This window comes from Primulina tabacum, chromosome 5 (assembly GCF_025594145.1).
Source record: "Primulina tabacum isolate GXHZ01 chromosome 5, ASM2559414v2, whole genome shotgun sequence".
Lineage (NCBI taxonomy): Eukaryota > Viridiplantae > Streptophyta > Magnoliopsida > Lamiales > Gesneriaceae > Primulina > Primulina tabacum.
The window spans coordinates 18,269,217-18,288,425 of NC_134554.1; the positions used below are offsets into that span (position 1 = coordinate 18,269,217).

A 19,209-nucleotide genomic window follows, 5' to 3' on the forward strand; every position below is an offset into this window, starting at 1 on the left:
GGAACCGCCAGGTGGTCACTGCTGCGTTTAGTTATTCGTGTGTTGTGATCAGACGCTATTTGGTGTTTCATTTCGGGTTGGAAAGGGTTTGGTTACAATAGAAGTCGTAAGGAAGCGAATTTTGTCGAATTTCGGGTTTATGGGATTGTGACGCATTGTGGTTGCGTGTCATTGCTTGGGAAGGATTTGAGAGAGTTTTGGTTGTGCCTCGGGTGTGCACGTGTTGTGGCTTGCATGGAGCTAGGGAGGAGTGGTTCGAGGCTGGTCTAGGTTGAGTAAGGACAGGCTAGAAAATGACTTCTTGGGTTTGGGTCGCGCAGGGTTAGCGTCACAGCGCTGTATTTGGAGCGCTGCAGCGCCTATGCTTCACACCCGGTAGCCCCGTGGCGCTGGGATGCAGCGCCTAGGCGCTTAACCAGTGTTGCAGCGCTACACTTCAGGCGCCTTGGCGCTGGTCTAGGATTTTTAGGAGAGAGACCGGGGACGATCAAGACAAGAATATGTATTTTTTATTTAATTAATGGCAAGCTTCCTAATATGATTAAAAATGATTTACTTTTCCTAAAAATGTTGGAGTTCGAATTATTTTACGAGTCGAGCTCTATTTATTCATGGGAAGCCGATTTTGGACAAGGAGTTTTAAAAGATCAAAACTATTATTTTATGGAAACTAATTTTATACACTTTTACTATTTAATTAATTAAGTGTTATTGAGTCCAATTTAATTATTTAAGTATGTTCAATTTCTCTTAAGCTTACAAGCCCAAAACCAAAGTCCATTAGCATGTTAAATTATTTAAGTGTCCTAGGTCTTTTATCACCACAAAATCACCTCCATCAGCAGCCGTGAAATACACCTCACACACACCACCATATTTTCGAAAATATCAAGAGGAGAAAGGCTAGGGTTCTTCGTCGTCCGGTCGTCCAACGTTGCACCCTCGCCAACGATCGTATATTCGAGCGTTCTAAACGCAAATGCACGTTCTTAAACTCTTTTAAACATCATACAAATCATATTATGCATGATTTAATTGTTTATGCACGAAAAATATAGATGTTTGATATCTTTTACGGTAAAACGTTTATTTTCAAAAAATAAGATGATTTCACTCTTGTTTTAAAAAACGTCTTTGAATCCAACGGACACGCTGCCAATACATGATAAATTATTAATGATTTATAGCCAAAACATTATAAATTAATAGAGAAAATAAGCTGGAAAACCGTGGGAAAAAAAAGAAGGAAACGTGGGTTTGGTTGGTGCAATTCCTTGTTGGCTTGAACTAGGAGGGCTCGGTTGTGAATAGTGGCACACGGCTTGGCTAGGGCTTGGGTTGGGGCCTGACACTACAACAAAAATGGCTTTCCGCAGCGCGCATATAGGCTTTCCGCAGCGCGCATTGCACGCTGCAAAGTTGCAAGCGGTTAAAAGTTCAAGATTATCCGCGGTGTACATGTGCACGCTGTTAATACTATTATCAACGGCGTGCATATGTACGCTGTTAATAATACTTTTCGCAGCGTGCAATGTACGTCGTTAATAATCATAAAAAATCAAAATATTAGCGACGGTTTTTGACAAAACCGTCGCAAATCGGCGACAGTAAAAAACTGCAAAAATGTCGCTAATTTAGTGACGGTCTTTAAATTTAGTGACGGTTCCACAACCGTCGCTAAATTTTGCGTAAAAATAAAAATAAAATTTACTTTTATAATTTAATAAATTTTTATAAAAACTACAATACAACTATTATAATAATACTCATGATCTTAATTAACAATTAAAAAATTAACCAAAAATTGAAACAACTATTATAATAATACTCATGATCTAAATCGAAACTAAAATCGTATAAGTAAGAAAAATTTTAAGTGTTGCGAAGGAAAATAGAACGGAAATCGGATATAAATAGAGAATTTGCGATTTTTCTAGCGACGGTTTTTTATTAAACCGTCGCCGATATATGTCTATTAGCGACGGTTATTAACCGTCGTCGATTTTAAATCGGCGAGGTTTTCATTTAAACCGTCGCTAAATGTGGCGTTAAAATCGGCGCACCTTTTAAATTAGCGAAGGTTTTAGCTAAATGTGGCGTTAAAATCGGCGCACCTTATAAATTAGCGACGATTTTACTAAACCCGTCGCTAATTTAAAAATTCGAACTCATTTTCCGCAGCGTTCTAATAATATGCATGCCGTAAATAATATTATTGACGGTGTGCGATTAATGTACGCCGTTAATGTCTGAACACAATTTTTTTTAAAAAAATGATTTACTTTTAACAGCACACATAAACATGCACGCCAATAATAGTATAATAATACTATTAACGGCGTGCCTTTATTGTGCGCTGCGGATATTACTATCCGCATCGTGCTTTTAATGCACGCTGTCAATAGTAATATCGGCGGCGTGCTTTTAATGCACGCCGTTAATAGTATCAAGTTACTATCCGCAGCGTGCTTTTAATGCACGCCGTCAATAGTAATATCCGCATCGTGCTTTTAATGCAGGCCGTTAATAGTATCAAGTGCAACACTATTAATAGCGCACATATGGGTGCACGCCGTGAAAAGTAGTATTCACAGCGTGCTTTTAATGCACGCTGTTGATGACGTGCTGCGAAAAATCATTTTTATTGTAGTCTGGGCTAGACGTGCGTCAGGGTCAGGTGCAGGCCTAGCATGGCTAGGGCTCAAGGGGAGTGGCTAGGGAAGAGCCCACTTGAGCAAGGACTCTTCCCGAGCGTGCAAGAGGGAAGGGCTGAGAAGAGGGGTTGTGGCTAGCCTGGGAACGAGCCAGGCTGGTCCATCAGAGTCCTAGGGTGATGTGCAGGGGTTGGGCTAGGGGTTGGTGCAGGTGCAGGTGGGTGCGCTGTGGCTCGAGCAAAATGTGGGTAACGTGAGGGAAACAGCTTGGAGGCGCGCACAGGCTGCTGCTGGTTGCTGGTGGCTCGCACGCGGGGTCTATGGTCTGGGCTGGTATGGGTTGGGTCTGGGCATGGTCCAGGGATGGTTAGGGTCAGGTGGGCTCGGTGGTGGCTCTGCTGGAAGAGTCCTTGTGCCACTAAGAGTCCTTGGACGAGAATCTCCTTGTGCGCAGGTTTGGGGGTCAGGTCCAAATGAGTTTGAGTGAGCCAGGGCTAGGTTCTTTGGGCTGGACTTGGTCAGGAGGGTTCCTAGATGGGTTGGCTCGGGTTTGGCTCGAGGTGGCTCGGGCGTTTTGGATATGGCTCGGTGTATTTGTCTATGTGTCAAAAACGAAAATTAAAAGACTAAAATTAGAACCATGGGTCAACGGGTGCGATTCATGGCTCCTGAAGGGTAGGATAAATAATGAAAATGTCAAAATTTGGGATCAAAATAATGAGTTTTGGATTTATCCGGGATTTAATCGCCTCACGAAACGTTAATTAAAGAATTAATTGAAAGTCTTGTTTTAAGCTTTATAAAATTATGAAAAATTATATTGTTTATTGGAGAGTAATCACGCAATTGAGAGACCTTAGCTTTCGAGTTATTAAAGTCAATTAATTTTCCAATACATATTTTCTTCATGTTAAAACAAGTCACTCACTTTCTTACATTTGGCTTAGTTTACTTCGAAGGATAGATGTTTTGTTGAAGGAGGTTAGGTGGAAGGTCAAACATAGGAGTGTGATGCCCCATAAAATTGTTATGCCTGGACAGATCCAAGATTATCTCAAAATTGGCCCTAGCCCAATAAGACCCAGACATCATTGTGGATCAAGGACCCGACTCCCGAGCCCAGCAGTCCGAACCCATATGTCCAAACCCATGAATATCTAATAGGGCCGATCTCCTCAGCACTGTTTACTAGAGGTCTGAGCCCACTAATGTGGCCGGGAAGTCCAAGCTTTAACGTAGTTACAGAATATGGAGATATCTTCGTCAAGAAACTCCGATAAATACGAGATTCAATCAAATCTCATCGAGATAAGACAAGAGCTTTACCCACCATGAAAAGTCCTGACAGTTGTGGTCACTGAGTCCTACCGTCAGAGTGAATTATTTCTTTTCCAGGATCAATAGTTACATATATCTCATATTTTTGGGCCTATAGCCCAACCAACCCCACATAATTTAAATTTGTAGGTGATTTGTTATTTAACTCCGGCGGTCGAGATTGGCGAGTTGTCAAGAATCATCTTTGGTCTATTGATCATGATATTATTCACCAGATTTCAATTGGAAGGGCAACAGAGGCAGAAACTTTGTTGTGACATTATGATAAAAATGGGAATTATTTGGTTCATTCATGGTACAAAGCATCAATGGATTTTGATTGGGCTTCAGGTAGCGAGACTCAAACACATTCTTAGAAGTTTTTTTGATGTTTTTATGGAGAGATCATGTGCGAAACAAGTTAAAGACTAAATTTTGATGTCTGGATCGATCGAGCCGATCAATCCGATTATAAAACACTGCTTTCAAATGAGTATAAATGTTATTCTTAGTTGTCAAGAAGCAACATGAAATTTTACGTGGAATCGAACGTTTTCAGATCGCTAAGATAATAATTTTCAGTCTCTCAATAATTAATATAATAATATAATTATATATATATATAATATTTTGATATGATGTACATCTACTGTGCACGCTTATATGAATATTAATAAATGTTAATCATCTATTGGATATGATAATATATATAAAAAATTGTTCATTCAATAGGTTAGTGCGGTGTTCAAATAAGCATGATTGACAAATATACAATATATGAAAATTCTATATATATAATTTAAATATGATTTTTTTTAATATAATATAGATATGATTTTTAAATGCATGCTTTTCGAATTCCTCGCAGTCTCGCCGGTCTCTCCCCCTCTCTAGATCCCTATCTCATTTCTCATCAGTACTCGGAACGCGCGAGTGTTTCTCTTTGCTGCTCCAGATCTCGGAGGCACCTGCCGTAACGCCGTTGTTTTTGGCTCTCGATTCCCCCATCATTTTCCAGATCCGGAGCTTCGATCTCGAAGCTCTGTGAACTCGCTCATCATGGCGGCCGCTAACGCTCCGATTACCATGAAAGAAGCCCTCACGGTAATTTTTTAACTGATTTTTGTCACAAATGTTTCATTTTTTATCGCTGGATGCTCATTTGTGTTTTTTTATTCCCATTTTTTGTTGATAATAATTGGTTGATTGGTGTGCTCATGATTTGGCGACTTGCAGAAAATTTTGCAGCTGTGCCTTTTTATTTGTATTGAGTAGTTAAATTTCTGATCTGTTTATTTTGTTTTGAGTTTTTTGTTGATTTGAGATTGTGGTACTGGGATGGAATGTTTAGCGTTTTGTGGCATGATTGCAGCTGACTAGCATAGGGATCAATCCTCAATTCATTACATTTACAAATGTGACGATGGAATCTGATAAGTATATTTGTGTTCGTGAGACTTCTCCTCAAAACAGCGTGGTGATCATTGATATGAGCATGCCAAATCAACCACTAAGGCGGCCTATTACTGCAGATTCTGCGCTTATGAATCCAAATACTAGGATTTTGGCATTGAAAGGTAAATTAATTCTACCGAGCATTTCTAATTAATTTATGGTTCATTGATTGTATTGTTTATGGGTAATGAATAATCTATATAAAATAAAATAGACAGTTTAAATACATGGTTATCTATTCTGACTCGAGTTTGCATGGATATGAGTTACTACTAGAGCATTCTCTTTGGTCCTTGGCGTTTTTGAGAAAACTGCTTGCAAAAAAGGCAAAGGTAATTAAGTCGGATACTTTTGGAAGCTATATTTCTTTAAGTTAAATCAGGAGATATCCTTAATCTGTTAGAATGGGTAGTATAGGTTGAAGTGAGGAGTCTGATTTTTGAAATGATGTACATGTTCACGTCTTTCTTTTATCTTCATCAATTTGTTGAAGCTATTTCTTTGATGTAGCTCAACTTCCCGGAACCACTCAAGATCACTTACAAATATTTAACATTGAAGCCAAAGCAAAGATGAAGTCACATCAGATGCCTGAGCAGGTAAGATTTTACAACCAACTGAGCATATCTATGCTATAGGTGGTTGCAAGTACAAGCTGTCACTTTGTGTATTATGTTCAAAGTCTTCTGCTGTTGGCTAATCTGAATTTATTGACTTTTTACAGGTCGTGTTTTGGAAATGGATTAGCCCTAAGATGTTGGGTTTGGTGACACAGGCCTCGGTATATCATTGGTCAATCGAAGGTGAGATCTCATTGTTAGGACTGTTACTTGCATGATTACATTTCTCGTTTTCGTAAAGGGTCTTATACCGTCTTTCCTTAAAAGTCTCTTGTTCTGAGTAGGTGATTCTGAACCTGTAAAGATGTTCGATAGAACGGCTAACTTAGCAAACAATCAAATCATCAATTATAAATGTGATCCTTCTGAAAAGTGGCTGGTTTTGATTGGCATTGCTCCTGGTTTGCCTGAGGTGGGTATTAACATTTGTTTTCTTTGCTTAGTTGTGTCTTTTAGAATTTTGGTCATCAGCGGCATGGATGTGTTGTGATGTTTGTTTTTTTCTGCATTTCCTGCAATGTCGTGGTAATATTTTTTTACAGGTACAAATGGTTATTTTATCTCTTTCCCCTAAACGTTAAACACTGAAGCATATGCAGCTCACTAATCAATTATAAAAGGTTAAAATAATATTAAAAAAAAAACAAACGTTCTCTGTATGATTCAGAGTGGGCCATAACTTAATTCAGCATTTAAAACTTTTCTTTGACTCTGAGATAGAGTTGTGTCAAATAATATCGTGCCTCCACTTGTGCACGTAATGCATATCTGCTACACTCGTGTGCTTTGCTTTATCATGATCGTGTCTATGTTAGAGTTGTCAGGTATGTGGCGCTTTCCACAGATGACATTCTAATATGTACATGCCCCACAACAATTTTAGTGTTGGGCCATTAATTGATGGTACAGTTAAATGTGTGACAATGATGGTGACTATATGCGAAGAGTTTATCCATCCATTACCATTTCTATGGTCTATAATGTTCGATATGATTCAGAAAATAAGTAGCAGTGGTGTGTTTTCTTGTGTTGATAAACCTTTGGCAACTAGTTTATATCTGAGGTTGCTGTTTTTTCATTGAAGTGAATTTTATATGAATAAATTTGTTGGAGTTTATTTAATAAACAGGGGGTGAGACAAGAAAATTTGCAAGGAATGATCACTATGTTGGACTATGTAACATTTGGTTTTTGGGTAGCCCCTATTTTTATTTTTGTATACATGATACAGAATGATAGTTTCTGTTAATGAAGTTTTGATCAACAAATTCATGACGGTCATTTAAGGCATCATTGTATCATATTGTGCCAAAGAACACTTTGTATTTATCTATTGATCTACTGCTGTTTGAACTTTGAAGTATTGCTTATGCATTGTTTTTGACTTTTTTCATAATTTTATTAGAGTTTTGTATGCTATCTCTTTGATTTGGGTCAGTATTATTGTTCTTTATTCCCTTCTTGCTTGCTATTTCAATCCCTTTAGACTCTATTTTAGGTTTTTTCCTGTTATGCCACATGTATAATATGATGTCTTTGAGTGCGTCATTGTTGTTTTGATGTTCTGTTATTTAGTGTAGAGATATAGGTTTTTGTTGACCGATCTTTTTTTTTTGTGTATTTCCCTTGACAAGAATCATGCTGAGATTAAATTCCTTTTTAGCGGCCTCAACTGGTCAAAGGAAGTATGCAGCTGTTTTCTGTCGAACAGCAACGCAGTCAGGCCCTTGAAGCACATGCTGCCTCATTTGCTTCTTTCAGAGTACGTATCTTTTCTTCAGTTTCTTATGTTTGATTTGCTCTGGAAAAAATCCGTTCTCAACTCTGATATTTTGGGCAGGTCGCAGGAAATGATAAAGATTCAATTCTTATTTCTTTTGCTACAAAATCTTCAAATTCTGGTCAAATTTCATCAAAGTTGCATGTTATTGAGCTTGGTGCTCAGCCAGGTGGATAGAAGTTTCATTTGATTTTGATTTTGATAATAATTTTAATTTTTCAGTATTATTTCAAAAGCTTGATTTGGGATATGCTGTACAAGATACTTTTAATGTTGATTTTTTCTGTTTATACTTATTGGTTGGCTCTGACAGGGAAACCTTCATTTACAAAAAAACAAGCAGATCTGTTCTTCCCTCCAGATTTTGCAGACGACTTTCCTGTGGCCATGCAGGTATTCCTTCTTGAAGCAACTTGTTTTCTTTCTCCTAGCGAGCCTATCTAGTTGTGCCCACTCTGCAGCTGGTGTCCATTTAATGTGCTTTTCTGCCAATATTGCAGATATCTCATAAATATAGTCTTATTTATGTGATTACAAAGCTGGGGCTGCTCTTTGTCTATGATTTGGATTCTGCTGCTGCAGTATACAGAAATAGAATCAGCCCAGATCCCATTTTCCTGACGTCAGAAGCTTCATCTCTTGGAGGTTTCTATGCTATTAATAGGCGAGGGCAGGTTTTACTTGCTACAGTTAATGAATCAACTATTGTGCCGTTTGTCAGTGGCCAGGTATATTCATCATCTTTTTCATGTTATGAACAATCATTTATATTACGGTTTCAAATATCGAGTCTTTGAGGGTTATTTTTAGCTAAACAATCTGGAGCTTGCTGTCAATCTTGCAAAAAGAGGAAACCTTCCTGGTGCCGAGAATTTGGTATGTTCATTTTGTCCTTGTAACCATCTTTTTTTTTTCCAGAGGCGTGTACACGGATTGAAGTATGACATCACTTCGCATATAACTGATGAACCTTTGGGATATGATTTCGTATTAAGCATACTATGGTGGAGGTCCAAATTAGTCCTGGGCTGTTTCTTGATTAACAGCTGGACTTGAATTGTGAATTACCAAAATTTTCATCCGATTTCTTTTGTTATGTCATCTTAAGTAACAACAATATTTTGTTTATTACTTCAAATCTTCCTGTGATTTGCATGCAATTTTTGGAGTATTACTCTGAGCTGCCTCGCTTAATTTTTCCGTAATCTAATTAATCAGTTTTTTTGATTGTGGAGCTCTCTCCTTTTGTTCTGTTGAATATGTTTTGTTTCTAAATATGTAGTCTTATGACAGACAAATAATCTTTGTTTTGCTCTCTTAATACATCTCAGGTTGTCCAACGTTTCCAAGAATTGTTTGCTCAGACAAAGTATAAAGAGGCCGCAGAGCTTGCTGCAGAGTCTCCTCAAGGCATCCTTCGGACACCTGACACTGTTGCTAAGTTTCAGGTACATCATCTTTCACATTAGCTATCAAGTGTTCTATTTTTCATTGCTGAAGAAGCAGTGACCAAATATTTTTCCATGGGATATCTGCAGATTTTTTTTGCAGCAGGAATGAAATTAAACTGTTATTTATTTTCAACACGTGCTGAGTTTCTTTTGACTTAATGTGTTGTTTTTCAGAGTGTTCCTGTTCAAACTGGGCAGACACCACCATTGCTGCAGTATTTTGGGACGCTGTTAACTAAAGGAAAGCTAAATGTGTTTGAATCTTTGGAGTTATCTCGTCTTGTTGTCAACCAGAACAAGAAGAATCTATTGGAGAACTGGTTGGCTGAAGATAAACTTGAGTGCAGTGAGGAACTTGGAGACCTTGTGAAGGTCAGATTCTTTTATAAATTTTAAACTTCAACCATTTTCAGTTTGTATGCTGTTCAAATAATGTGGTTTAAGGTTGCACTATTTATTCTGTAATCCGAAATTGCAATTTCCTTGTCTTTTTCATAGACTGTTGACAATGACCTCGCACTTAAAATATTTATCAAAGCCAGAGCTACGCCAAAAGTTGTTGCAGCCTTTGCTGAGCGTCGTGAGTTTGACAAAATCTTGATATATTCGAAACAGGTACATGATTAGAACTTTTGGATTTTTTGCTCATTTCATTTATCATAATTTTCCTACTGTTATGTTAGATTTCAAAGAATATCTGTTTATCTTGAAACAGGTTGGCTATACGCCAGACTACCTGTTCCTTTTGCAAACCATACTCCGGTCAGATCCTCAGGTAGGCTTGGATCTGTGTTACCTGACATTTGAATATCTTTGGATGCTTTTCAACTTACTCTGTTTCATTATGATCAGAGCGATTTGATATCTAAAAGTATTTTTACAATGATCATGTCTGTCCCTTCAGGGAGCTGTTAATTTTGCACTTATGATGTCTCAAATGGAGGGAGGTTGTCCTGTTGATTACAATACCATTACTGATCTCTTTCTACAGGTCTGAATGCCTTGTATATTTGAAACTTTCTGATTTTTTTCTTACCTTCATTCTGGGTAAAGCCTATTTTATGCTTTAATGTTTTATCATTTTGGTCCAGAGGAACATGATTCGTGAAGCAACGGCATTTCTTTTGGATGTACTGAAGCCGAATTTGCCAGAGCATGCATTCCTGCAAACTAAGGTTAATTTGTAACTAAAGCTTTTCCTTTTTTAAATCATTATCTATTTTTGTTTATTTTGTTGATGGATTTCATCATGATTTACCTCTATTATTTCAGGTCCTGGAGATCAACCTCGTCACATTTCCTAATGTAGCGGATGCTATTTTGGCAAATGGTATGTTTAGTCATTATGATAGACCACGGATTGCTCAACTTTGTGAAAAAGCTGGCCTTTATGTTCGAGCACTTCAGGTTTAATGTCTCGTCATTCAGCATAATTAATTCATTATGCATGCTTAGTTTTCCATTTAATTTAACATTTTATCCGTGCCTGCAGCAATACTCTGAGCTGCCAGATATCAAACGTGTTATTGTCAATACTCATGCAATTGAGCCACAGGTTATAACATCTAGAACTGTTTTGAGTTCATTAATTGGTTGTTAGCGAGTAATGATGTAGTAATTTCAGGCACTCGTGGAGTTCTTTGGGACACTTTCTCCGGAATGGGCACTGGAATGTATGAAAGATCTTCTACTTGTCAATTTGAGGGGAAACCTTCAGATAATTGTTCAGGTAGGAAACTCAATTAGAAATTTTCCAGAGACTGGGAACGAGAAATGTGAAATATTTTGTTAATCCAATTTTTATAATTTTAGTATTCTAGTAAGCGCTAGACATATTGTTCAAATGTATATAGGTTGCGAAAGAATACTGTGAACAATTGGGTGTTGAAGTATGCATAAAGCTATTCGAGCAGTTTAAGTCCTATGAAGGATTATATTTCTTCTTGGGGTCGTATTTGAGCTCTAGGTAATCTTTGTAGAATTACTGGATTTTTATTCGCTGTAGGTAATGTTTGTCTTGCTACTTACTTGTTTGTGGAAATATGATTGGTCTTTGGCAGTGAGGATCCCGAGATTCACTTCAAGTACATTGAAGCTGCTGCCAAAACTGGACAAATTAAAGAGGTGGAGCGTGTGACGAGAGAATCAAATTTCTATGATGCTGAGAAGACCAAGAACTTTTTAATGGAAGCAAAACTTCCAGATGCAAGACCACTTATCAATGTCTGTGACCGCTTTGGTTTTGTTCCAGACCTCACACATTACTTATACTCTAACAACATGCTTCGCTACATTGAAGGTTATGTTCAAAAGGTATTATTTTCATTTGAAGTTTTTCTTTTAATCGGGGAAATCATTTTTCGTGTACTTAATATTGCTTGATTTATGGATAGGTCAATCCTGGAAATGCTCCATTGGTTGTTGGCCAACTCCTAGATGACGAATGTCCTGAGGATTTCATTAAAGGTCTGATCCTTTCTGTCCGCTCTCTGCTTCCAGTTGAGCCTCTTGTGGAAGAGTGTGAGAAAAGGTAACTTGTCTGCTCTCTCGAACTTCACTTTAAGGTAGCTTTTTCCTTCATATCCTTATGTATGGTGCATTGTATGCAGGAATCGCCTCCGCCTACTTACTCAATTATTGGAACATCTTGTGAGTGAAGGAAGCCAAGATGTGCATGTCCACAATGCTTTAGGTAAAATCATAATTGATAGCAACAACAATCCAGAGCACTTTCTTAACACCAACCCGTACTATGATTCACGTGTTGTGGGTAAGTATTGTGAGAAGCGTGATCCTACCCTTGCTGTCATCGCGTACAGAAGAGGACAATGTGATGATGAACTCATTAATGTGACAAATAAGAACTCTTTGTTCAAGCTGCAAGCCAGGTCCGTAAGTTGTATAGTATTAGTGTATTTTTAGTTTCTTGTTTCCTAGTACTTAATTCACTGCTTTTGTTATATCAGATATGTGGTTGAAAGAATGGATTCTGATCTCTGGGGAAAAGTTCTTGATCCAGAAAATGAATTCAGAAGGCTGCTCATCGATCAAGTTGTATCAACTGCTTTGCCTGAAAGCAAGAGCCCAGAGCAAGTCTCTGCTGCTGTTAAAGCTTTTATGACAGCTGATCTTCCGCATGAGCTAATTGAATTGCTTGAAAAGATTGTTCTTCAAAATTCGGCATTTAGCGGGAACTTTAACCTGCAAAACTTACTTATCTTGACTGCCATCAAGGCAGATCCATCCAGGGTTATGGACTACATTAATAGGCTTGATAACTTTGACGGCCCGGCGGTTGGAGAAGTTGCTGTGGAAGCTCAACTATACGAAGAAGCTTTTGCGATTTTTAAGAAGTTTAATTTGAATGTTCAGGCTGTCAATGTTTTACTGGATAACATTCGAGACATTAACCGAGCTGTAGAATTTGCATTCCGTGTTGAAGAAGATGCTGTTTGGAGTCAAGTGGCCAGAGCTCAACTCAGGGAAGGCCTGTTGAGTGACGCGATTGAGTCATTTATACGTGCCGATGATGCCACCCAATTCTTGGAAGTCATCCGAGCTGCAGAAGATGCAGATGTTTATCATGACCTGGTGAAGTACCTTCTCATGGTTAGGCTAAAAACCAAAGAGCCCAAAGTGGACAGTGAGCTCATTTATGCATACGCCAAGATTGATAGGCTTGGTGACATTGAAGAATTTATTCTTATGCCAAATGTTGCTAATCTTCCTAATGTTGGTGATCGCTTGTATGATGAAGCTTTGTACGAGGCTGCAAAGTTTATTTTCGCCTTTATTTCTAATTGGGGTAAATTGGCAATCACACTTGTGAAGTTGAAGCAATTTCAAGGTGCTGTCGATGCAGCCCGGAAGGCTAATAGCGCCAAGACGTGGAAGGAAGTCTGCTTTGCCTGTGTTGATGCTGAGGAGTTTCGCTTGGCTCAGATATGTGGTCTCAACATCATTGTACAGGTACTTGCAGATTCTCAAGTTATTTGTTGTGTATGATTAGCCTTATCACAACGGCCTGTCCTATTTCAGTCATAGATTTCTAGACTACAAATATTGCAGCATAACTAATTTTGTGATTATTATAGGTTGATGATCTGGAAGAGGTTAGTGAGTTTTATCAAAACAGGGGATGCTTTAATGAGCTTATATCTCTTATGGAGAGCGGTTTAGGATTGGAACGAGCTCATATGGGAATCTTCACCGAGTTGGGTGTCCTCTATGCTAGATACCGCTATGAGAAGCTTATGGAGCACATCAAATTGTTCTCTACTCGTCTCAATATTCCCAAGCTGATCCGAGCTTGCGATGAACAGCAGCATTGGCAAGAACTGACTTATCTATATGCCCAGTATGACGAATTTGATAATGCGGCAACAACTGTCATGAATCATTCCCCGGAGGCTTGGGAACACATGCAATTCAAAGACATTATTGTCAAAGTTGCCAGCGTCGAGCTATATTACAAAGCTGTGCACTTCTATTTGCAAGAGCACCCCGATCTCATCAATGATATCTTGAATGTCCTTGCTCTTCGCATTGATCACACTCGTGTTGTAGACATAATGAGAAAAGTTCGTTCTTTTTGATTTTCCTGTTTTCATCGCACCTCTGGATATTTTTTTGGGAAATCTTGGGTGAGATTTGTCAACATATTGTTTTATTCTTTGCAGGTGGGCCATCTGCGTCTTGTTAAGCCTTATATGGTAGCAGTTCAGAGTAATAATGTGTCTGCAGTGAACGAAGCTCTCAATGAGATATATGTTGAGGAAGAGGATTATGATAGACTACGTGAATCAATTGATTTACACGATAATTTCGATCAGATTGGCCTTGCTCAAAAGGTAAATTGTGATGCCTCTTTTATATCCTTCCTTTTGAAGGTTAATATACCATTCTCTTTTTCCTTGAGTAGATTGAAAAGCACGAGCTTCTTGAGATGAGGCGTGTTGCTGCTTACATCTACAAGAAAGCCGGCAGGTGGAAGTTATCAATTGCATTGTCCAAGAAAGACAACCTTTACAAAGATGCAATGGAGACAGCATCACAATCGGGTGATCGGGAACTTGCTGAAGAGTTGCTTGTTTACTTCATTGAGCAGGTACAGTTTATCATTATGTTTATGTAAATCTCGGCATGTTAATATCACTTCAATTTGGATGCTTTACTGTTCTATATACCATATAAATCTCTTGCTGTTCTTTGTATGGTTTTGTAGGGTAAGAAGGAGTGCTTTGCATCATGCCTCTTCGTTTGTTATGATCTGATTCGCCCAGATGTTGCACTTGAGCTTGCATGGATGAATAACATGTTTGACTTTGCCTTTCCATTGCTGTTACAGGTTATTCTCCGTCTTTCCTTTTGTACCTCCTTGGTTGGTGTGCTTGTTTTATTGGGAAGCTTGTTGATCCATTTGATCACCTAAAAAGTTGAATAGAAAGTTAATTTTATAATTTTTCTTGATGTCTTGACTCTTGTATTCTTTTGTACACACTTCATATGCAAACATGTAATGCTTGTTCCCTGTGTCATAGTTTATCCGTGAATACACTGGCAAAGTTGATGAACTAATTAAGGACAAGATTGAGGCCTTGAAGGAAGTGAAGGCAAAAGAGAATGAGGAGAAAGATGTTATCTTGCAACAGGTAATCCTGTTGGTTTTAAAGTTTTATACTCTTAAATAATTTGTGGAACGTCCGGTTTTGAAATCATTTCTTACTCAATCTGTGTTGAACTCTTGTTTTTTTCGAGGGGGAGCAGGAACATTTTTTTAGCAACTCGATTTTAATTATATCATGCATCTGGTGTTGATTTTGGAGCAAGTTTTTATTTGCTTGCTTATGAGTTTGTTCTGATGGCTTTTCAAAAAATTTGGGTACACGTATTTTTTGAACCCAATTAAACGAGAATTGCAATTTCATATAATTTATGCATAAGATTTCAGTAGCATCACCGTTCCTATTATGCAACCAACATGTAGACATTTCACATTTGTCGAATTAGAATTTTGCTTCTGATAAATACATCAAATTTATAAAAATCCCATTTACTGCAGAATTTGTATGCCCAGTTGCTGCCTCTTGCTTTACCGGCTCCACCTATGCCAGGCATGGGAGGTGGTTATGGTGCACCGCCTCAACCAATGGGTGGCATGGGCATGCCTCCGATGCCGCCATTTGGCATGCCACCGATGGGGTCTTATTGAAATATTGACATGTTTCATGGTCGAAGGTTCATTGAAGGTACTGTCTCAATGATATAAGAAGACACAATATTTGGGGTTATTTTCATAAAATTTCTTGTTTGTTTCTCAAGCATTTCAAATTTCCGAAATTTGACTGGCTGCAGGAGTTGGCTGAGTTCAAGTTAGAAAATCATGTGATTCGACAGTCTGTCATAGGTGTGGATATATACAATACATTTGTAATATTCTTTCGTAGTCGAGGTAATTTTTTTGCAGCTATAGGCGGCAAGTTGAACTGGTGAAGGATTTTTTGCATTTTATAAAGGGTAGTCGAAAAACAAGGCAAGGGATATTTTGTAGGTTTAATATATTTCGATGTGTTCGTTCTAATCTGTTTTCTAAGAATTCGGGCGGAGTGTTTTTTGAACCTGAAACGAATGAGATTTCTTTTGATAGTTGAGTGTGCTTGTTTTTTATTTTTTTATTTTTTATTATTATATAAATGAAATGAATTCCATGGTAAATAAAATTTGTACATATGCCCAATGAGAAAAACAACACAGCATACGCCAATTAAATCATGTGTACGAGACCACTAAAACGCGTAGCTGCTAGACTGTGTTAATGTTGGGTAGTAATATCACAACACTAATAACACCTTACACCAACAAGCACCACGTACGCAATAGATCAATAAAACCAACAGAAGTTATAGTGTTATCCTCTGCGCATGAGCACCACCAAGACCATACATATACATTTAGACCATAAACATATACATAGGGCATACCTCGGAGACATTTAACGAGTACAGGGGGCGTACTCCAGAATCCAACATACTTTAAAGGCATTCGAAAAACAAAGACGACTAAGCTCATAATATCAAGGATTGTACTGTAATGTAAGTACCTTAATCTTCAAAGAAGTACCTGCAATATCTGGTCTTTCATCTTCAAACAAAGTTCTATTCCTCACGTTCCATATATGGTGTAAACAGGTTGCCGACATTGTTACTCTCATCTTTGCTAGTGTAAAACCACCTCTGTACGCACCTTTGTAAGCCCTAAGAACCACACTAACCGAACACATTCCCAACCAATCGTGCAGATTATTCCAAATACTTGCGGCCATCTGACATTCAAAGAATAGATGGTCCATAGTTTCATCTGCATTCTTGTAAAGCACACAAGTTCTCACATTAACTTAACTTCGTCTATCACGAGTGAGAAATTTACCATGTGCCAACAAGCATAAGGCGAATCGGTGCTTAGGAAAGATGCAACATTTCCATAGAACTGGTTTTCGTGGCCATCTCCCCACCTTATTCACAAAGAAATCATATGAATGTCCAAGATCCTTTTCCCTGCCAAACCAAATTTCCAAGCATCACACCACATGCACAATGAAGCCTTGTCGAATCACAATGTCATTCCTAATACGAAGCAATTTTACCAATGGAGAATCCTCTTTATTTCAACTTCAGTGCCAAACACTGTCAAAATGACAATGTCTCTCTAATACATTTTATCCAAAGACCGTCTTTTTTCATATGAATTTTTCACAAAGTTTTAGCAATTAATGCCTCATTCCACGCTTCTAAATTCTTGATTCCCATATCAACATCCTCCTTTGGTTTGCATAACATATTCCATGAGATACGGGGATGTTTTGTTGGCCAAACAAACTTCTGACACAACTTATAAATATCATCAATAGTATTGGAGGGGAAGGGAAATATCGACAACAAAAAACATTCCACGCCTTGAAGAACCATCTAATTAATTCAATTTTCCCCACGTACGAGACAGAATGTCTCGACCATGAGTTAATTTTCACACTAATAGCATCAATAAGAAAACTGTAATCCGATGTTATCAATTTTCTAGATGGAAGAGGAATCCGAAGATAAAGGAAAGGTAGATGTACATTTACATTTTCCGTAGTTTTCGATAAATCCTGCTTATTTGAATCATCAATATCAGCCACGTAAATATTAGATTTCATCAAATTCACTCTTAACCCCGTCATATCCCCAAAATTAAATGATTCATCATCAAACCTACACTAACAACATCGCCTCTAGAAAGTAATAAAAGGTCGTCCGCATAAGCAAGATGAGTGATGTGTAAATTGTGGCATTTCGGGTAGAAGCCGAAGTATGGTGACTTCGATAACACTTCAAGGCAAAGAGTAAAGAGAAAGGGTGTAAGACCTCTTTTTCCAACAAACAAACCATGGAAGTTGCAATTCATTGAGATCGAATAGGACGTTGTAGTGACACTCCATAATTCATCCAACAAACCGGTTTGGAAAATTCAATATATATGTTTCTCACGAAACTTGTGGGGCATGTCAGACACGTGATCGTGCTAAATGTGAAATGATCCGACTTCTTTATCAAACGTTGTGTGTCCCGATTCGACCGTTAGTTCTAATTCCCTCGGTATGGCTTCAAAACGAAAAAGTATAAACTGAGGAATATAATGAAATTATAGAGAAAATCCATGAACAAAATCAAATTTAATTATGTTGTTATGAACAAGAGCGACATTTTCACAAGAAAGTTGGAGGAATATGCAAAATCTGAAAAAACTAAAATACTGTAAATTGGAAAACTATTGAGAGAAATTTTAAAAATCTTTGCTGCTGCTTTTGTTGGATGTGTTTGTTGTGTCTTTTCTGATGTTTATGTCTTCTTTTTGTTTAATTATCCAGAGCAGTTTTGCCATCTTCCATGATCACTGAACATGGGTAGTGGCTCATCTTCCTCAACTTCCTCGACCATTCGTGGACCAAGCCTTCATCCGCTCAATTATTTTGACTTGCTGAACTTTAATACCACGGGCCTTCAAATTATTTGGGTTGGCACAATTTGACCCTAACAAATGCTTCTCGTAGCTAATTTGGCCAATGTGCCAATTTGGCTAATTATACGTTTAGACCACTTTGGCCCATATTCAAAACTTGGCATGAAGACAACATTCTAGATCACAGTATCCTTTAGAGTTCTCTAATAACAACCCTTAACGTGAAATTTTTATTTTCTACTCCCTTCATTCCTCTTTCAAATAGACAAAGCCCAAACCCACACCAATCCCCAAAATTTCGCCTTCACATAAGCAAACTTTGATTCCTTCGTCGTGTTCTCACTTATCAGTTATCGATTATTCGCTATTTGCCACCGGATCGTGGAGTGACCTGGACACCATTCAACTTTCAATTAAATTGCCACCCTCAAACTTCTTTGCATTTAGCCATATCATCTCAAAAGAGCAGATATATTTGTACATTTTTTCTACTTCTTCATGACACAAATGCTTTATGACTTCACCTGCTTTCATGCTCATGCACTCAAGGTGTTGGATACATTGTCTGAGATTTCAATCTTCCACGATCTTTGCTGGCCATTCTATGTGATCATTGTGCCTTATGTTTTTTGTTTTTGTGTGGAGAACTTGTCTGCATTTATTTTTATTTACCTTCATTCAAGTATACAAGGTATCTACTTGCCTTGATATTGGTTTCACTTCAAAGAGAACTAATATCTTGTTTTTGTTTGATGTCGCTTGTTCAAAAGCCATTACTTGGTTGTCAACTGAGGATGATCTCTTGACCACTTTACTCAAGTGTATTGATTTATTTTGCTTTACTTGCAGGAATGGTTAGTGATACTCCGTCTCCTAACGCAAATCCATCGAGCCAACTCTAATCTTCCTTTGGCTGCTAAGACCGCTTTTGTTCC

At 38.0% G+C, this 19,209-nt stretch overlaps 1 protein-coding gene across 1 annotated transcript; it reads left to right on the forward strand.

Moving 5' to 3' along the window:
• Positions 1-4,819: 4,819 nt before the first annotated feature.
• On the forward strand, positions 4,820-15,922 carry LOC142547198 (clathrin heavy chain 1). The gene is made up of 30 exons (XM_075655361.1): positions 4,820-5,075; positions 5,344-5,548; positions 5,937-6,025; positions 6,151-6,229; positions 6,331-6,458; positions 7,710-7,808; positions 7,887-7,995; positions 8,140-8,219; positions 8,327-8,554; positions 8,637-8,702; positions 9,158-9,274; positions 9,452-9,649; positions 9,776-9,892; positions 9,993-10,052; positions 10,182-10,268; positions 10,369-10,452; positions 10,550-10,684; positions 10,770-10,832; positions 10,902-11,006; positions 11,131-11,243; positions 11,338-11,590; positions 11,671-11,807; positions 11,887-12,165; positions 12,244-13,246; positions 13,372-13,857; positions 13,957-14,127; positions 14,199-14,384; positions 14,502-14,624; positions 14,818-14,928; positions 15,339-15,922. The coding sequence occupies exons 1-30, from the start codon at positions 5,031-5,033 to the stop codon at positions 15,486-15,488; spliced, it is 5,106 nt and encodes a 1,701-aa protein (XP_075511476.1). The 5' UTR covers positions 4,820-5,030; the 3' UTR covers positions 15,489-15,922.
• The last annotated feature ends 3,287 nt before the right edge of the window (positions 15,923-19,209 follow it).

Coding starts and splice junctions, on each gene's coding strand:
- LOC142547198 (XM_075655361.1), top strand. CDS start 5,031: ATGGCGGCCGCTAACGCTCCGATTACCATGAAAGAAGCCCTCACG. Junction 5,549..5,936: donor TAGGATTTTGGCATTGAAAG/GTAAATTAATTC, acceptor TCTTTGATGTAG/CTCAACTTCCCGGAACCACT. Junction 9,275..9,451: donor ACACTGTTGCTAAGTTTCAG/GTACATCATCTT, acceptor GTTGTTTTTCAG/AGTGTTCCTGTTCAAACTGG.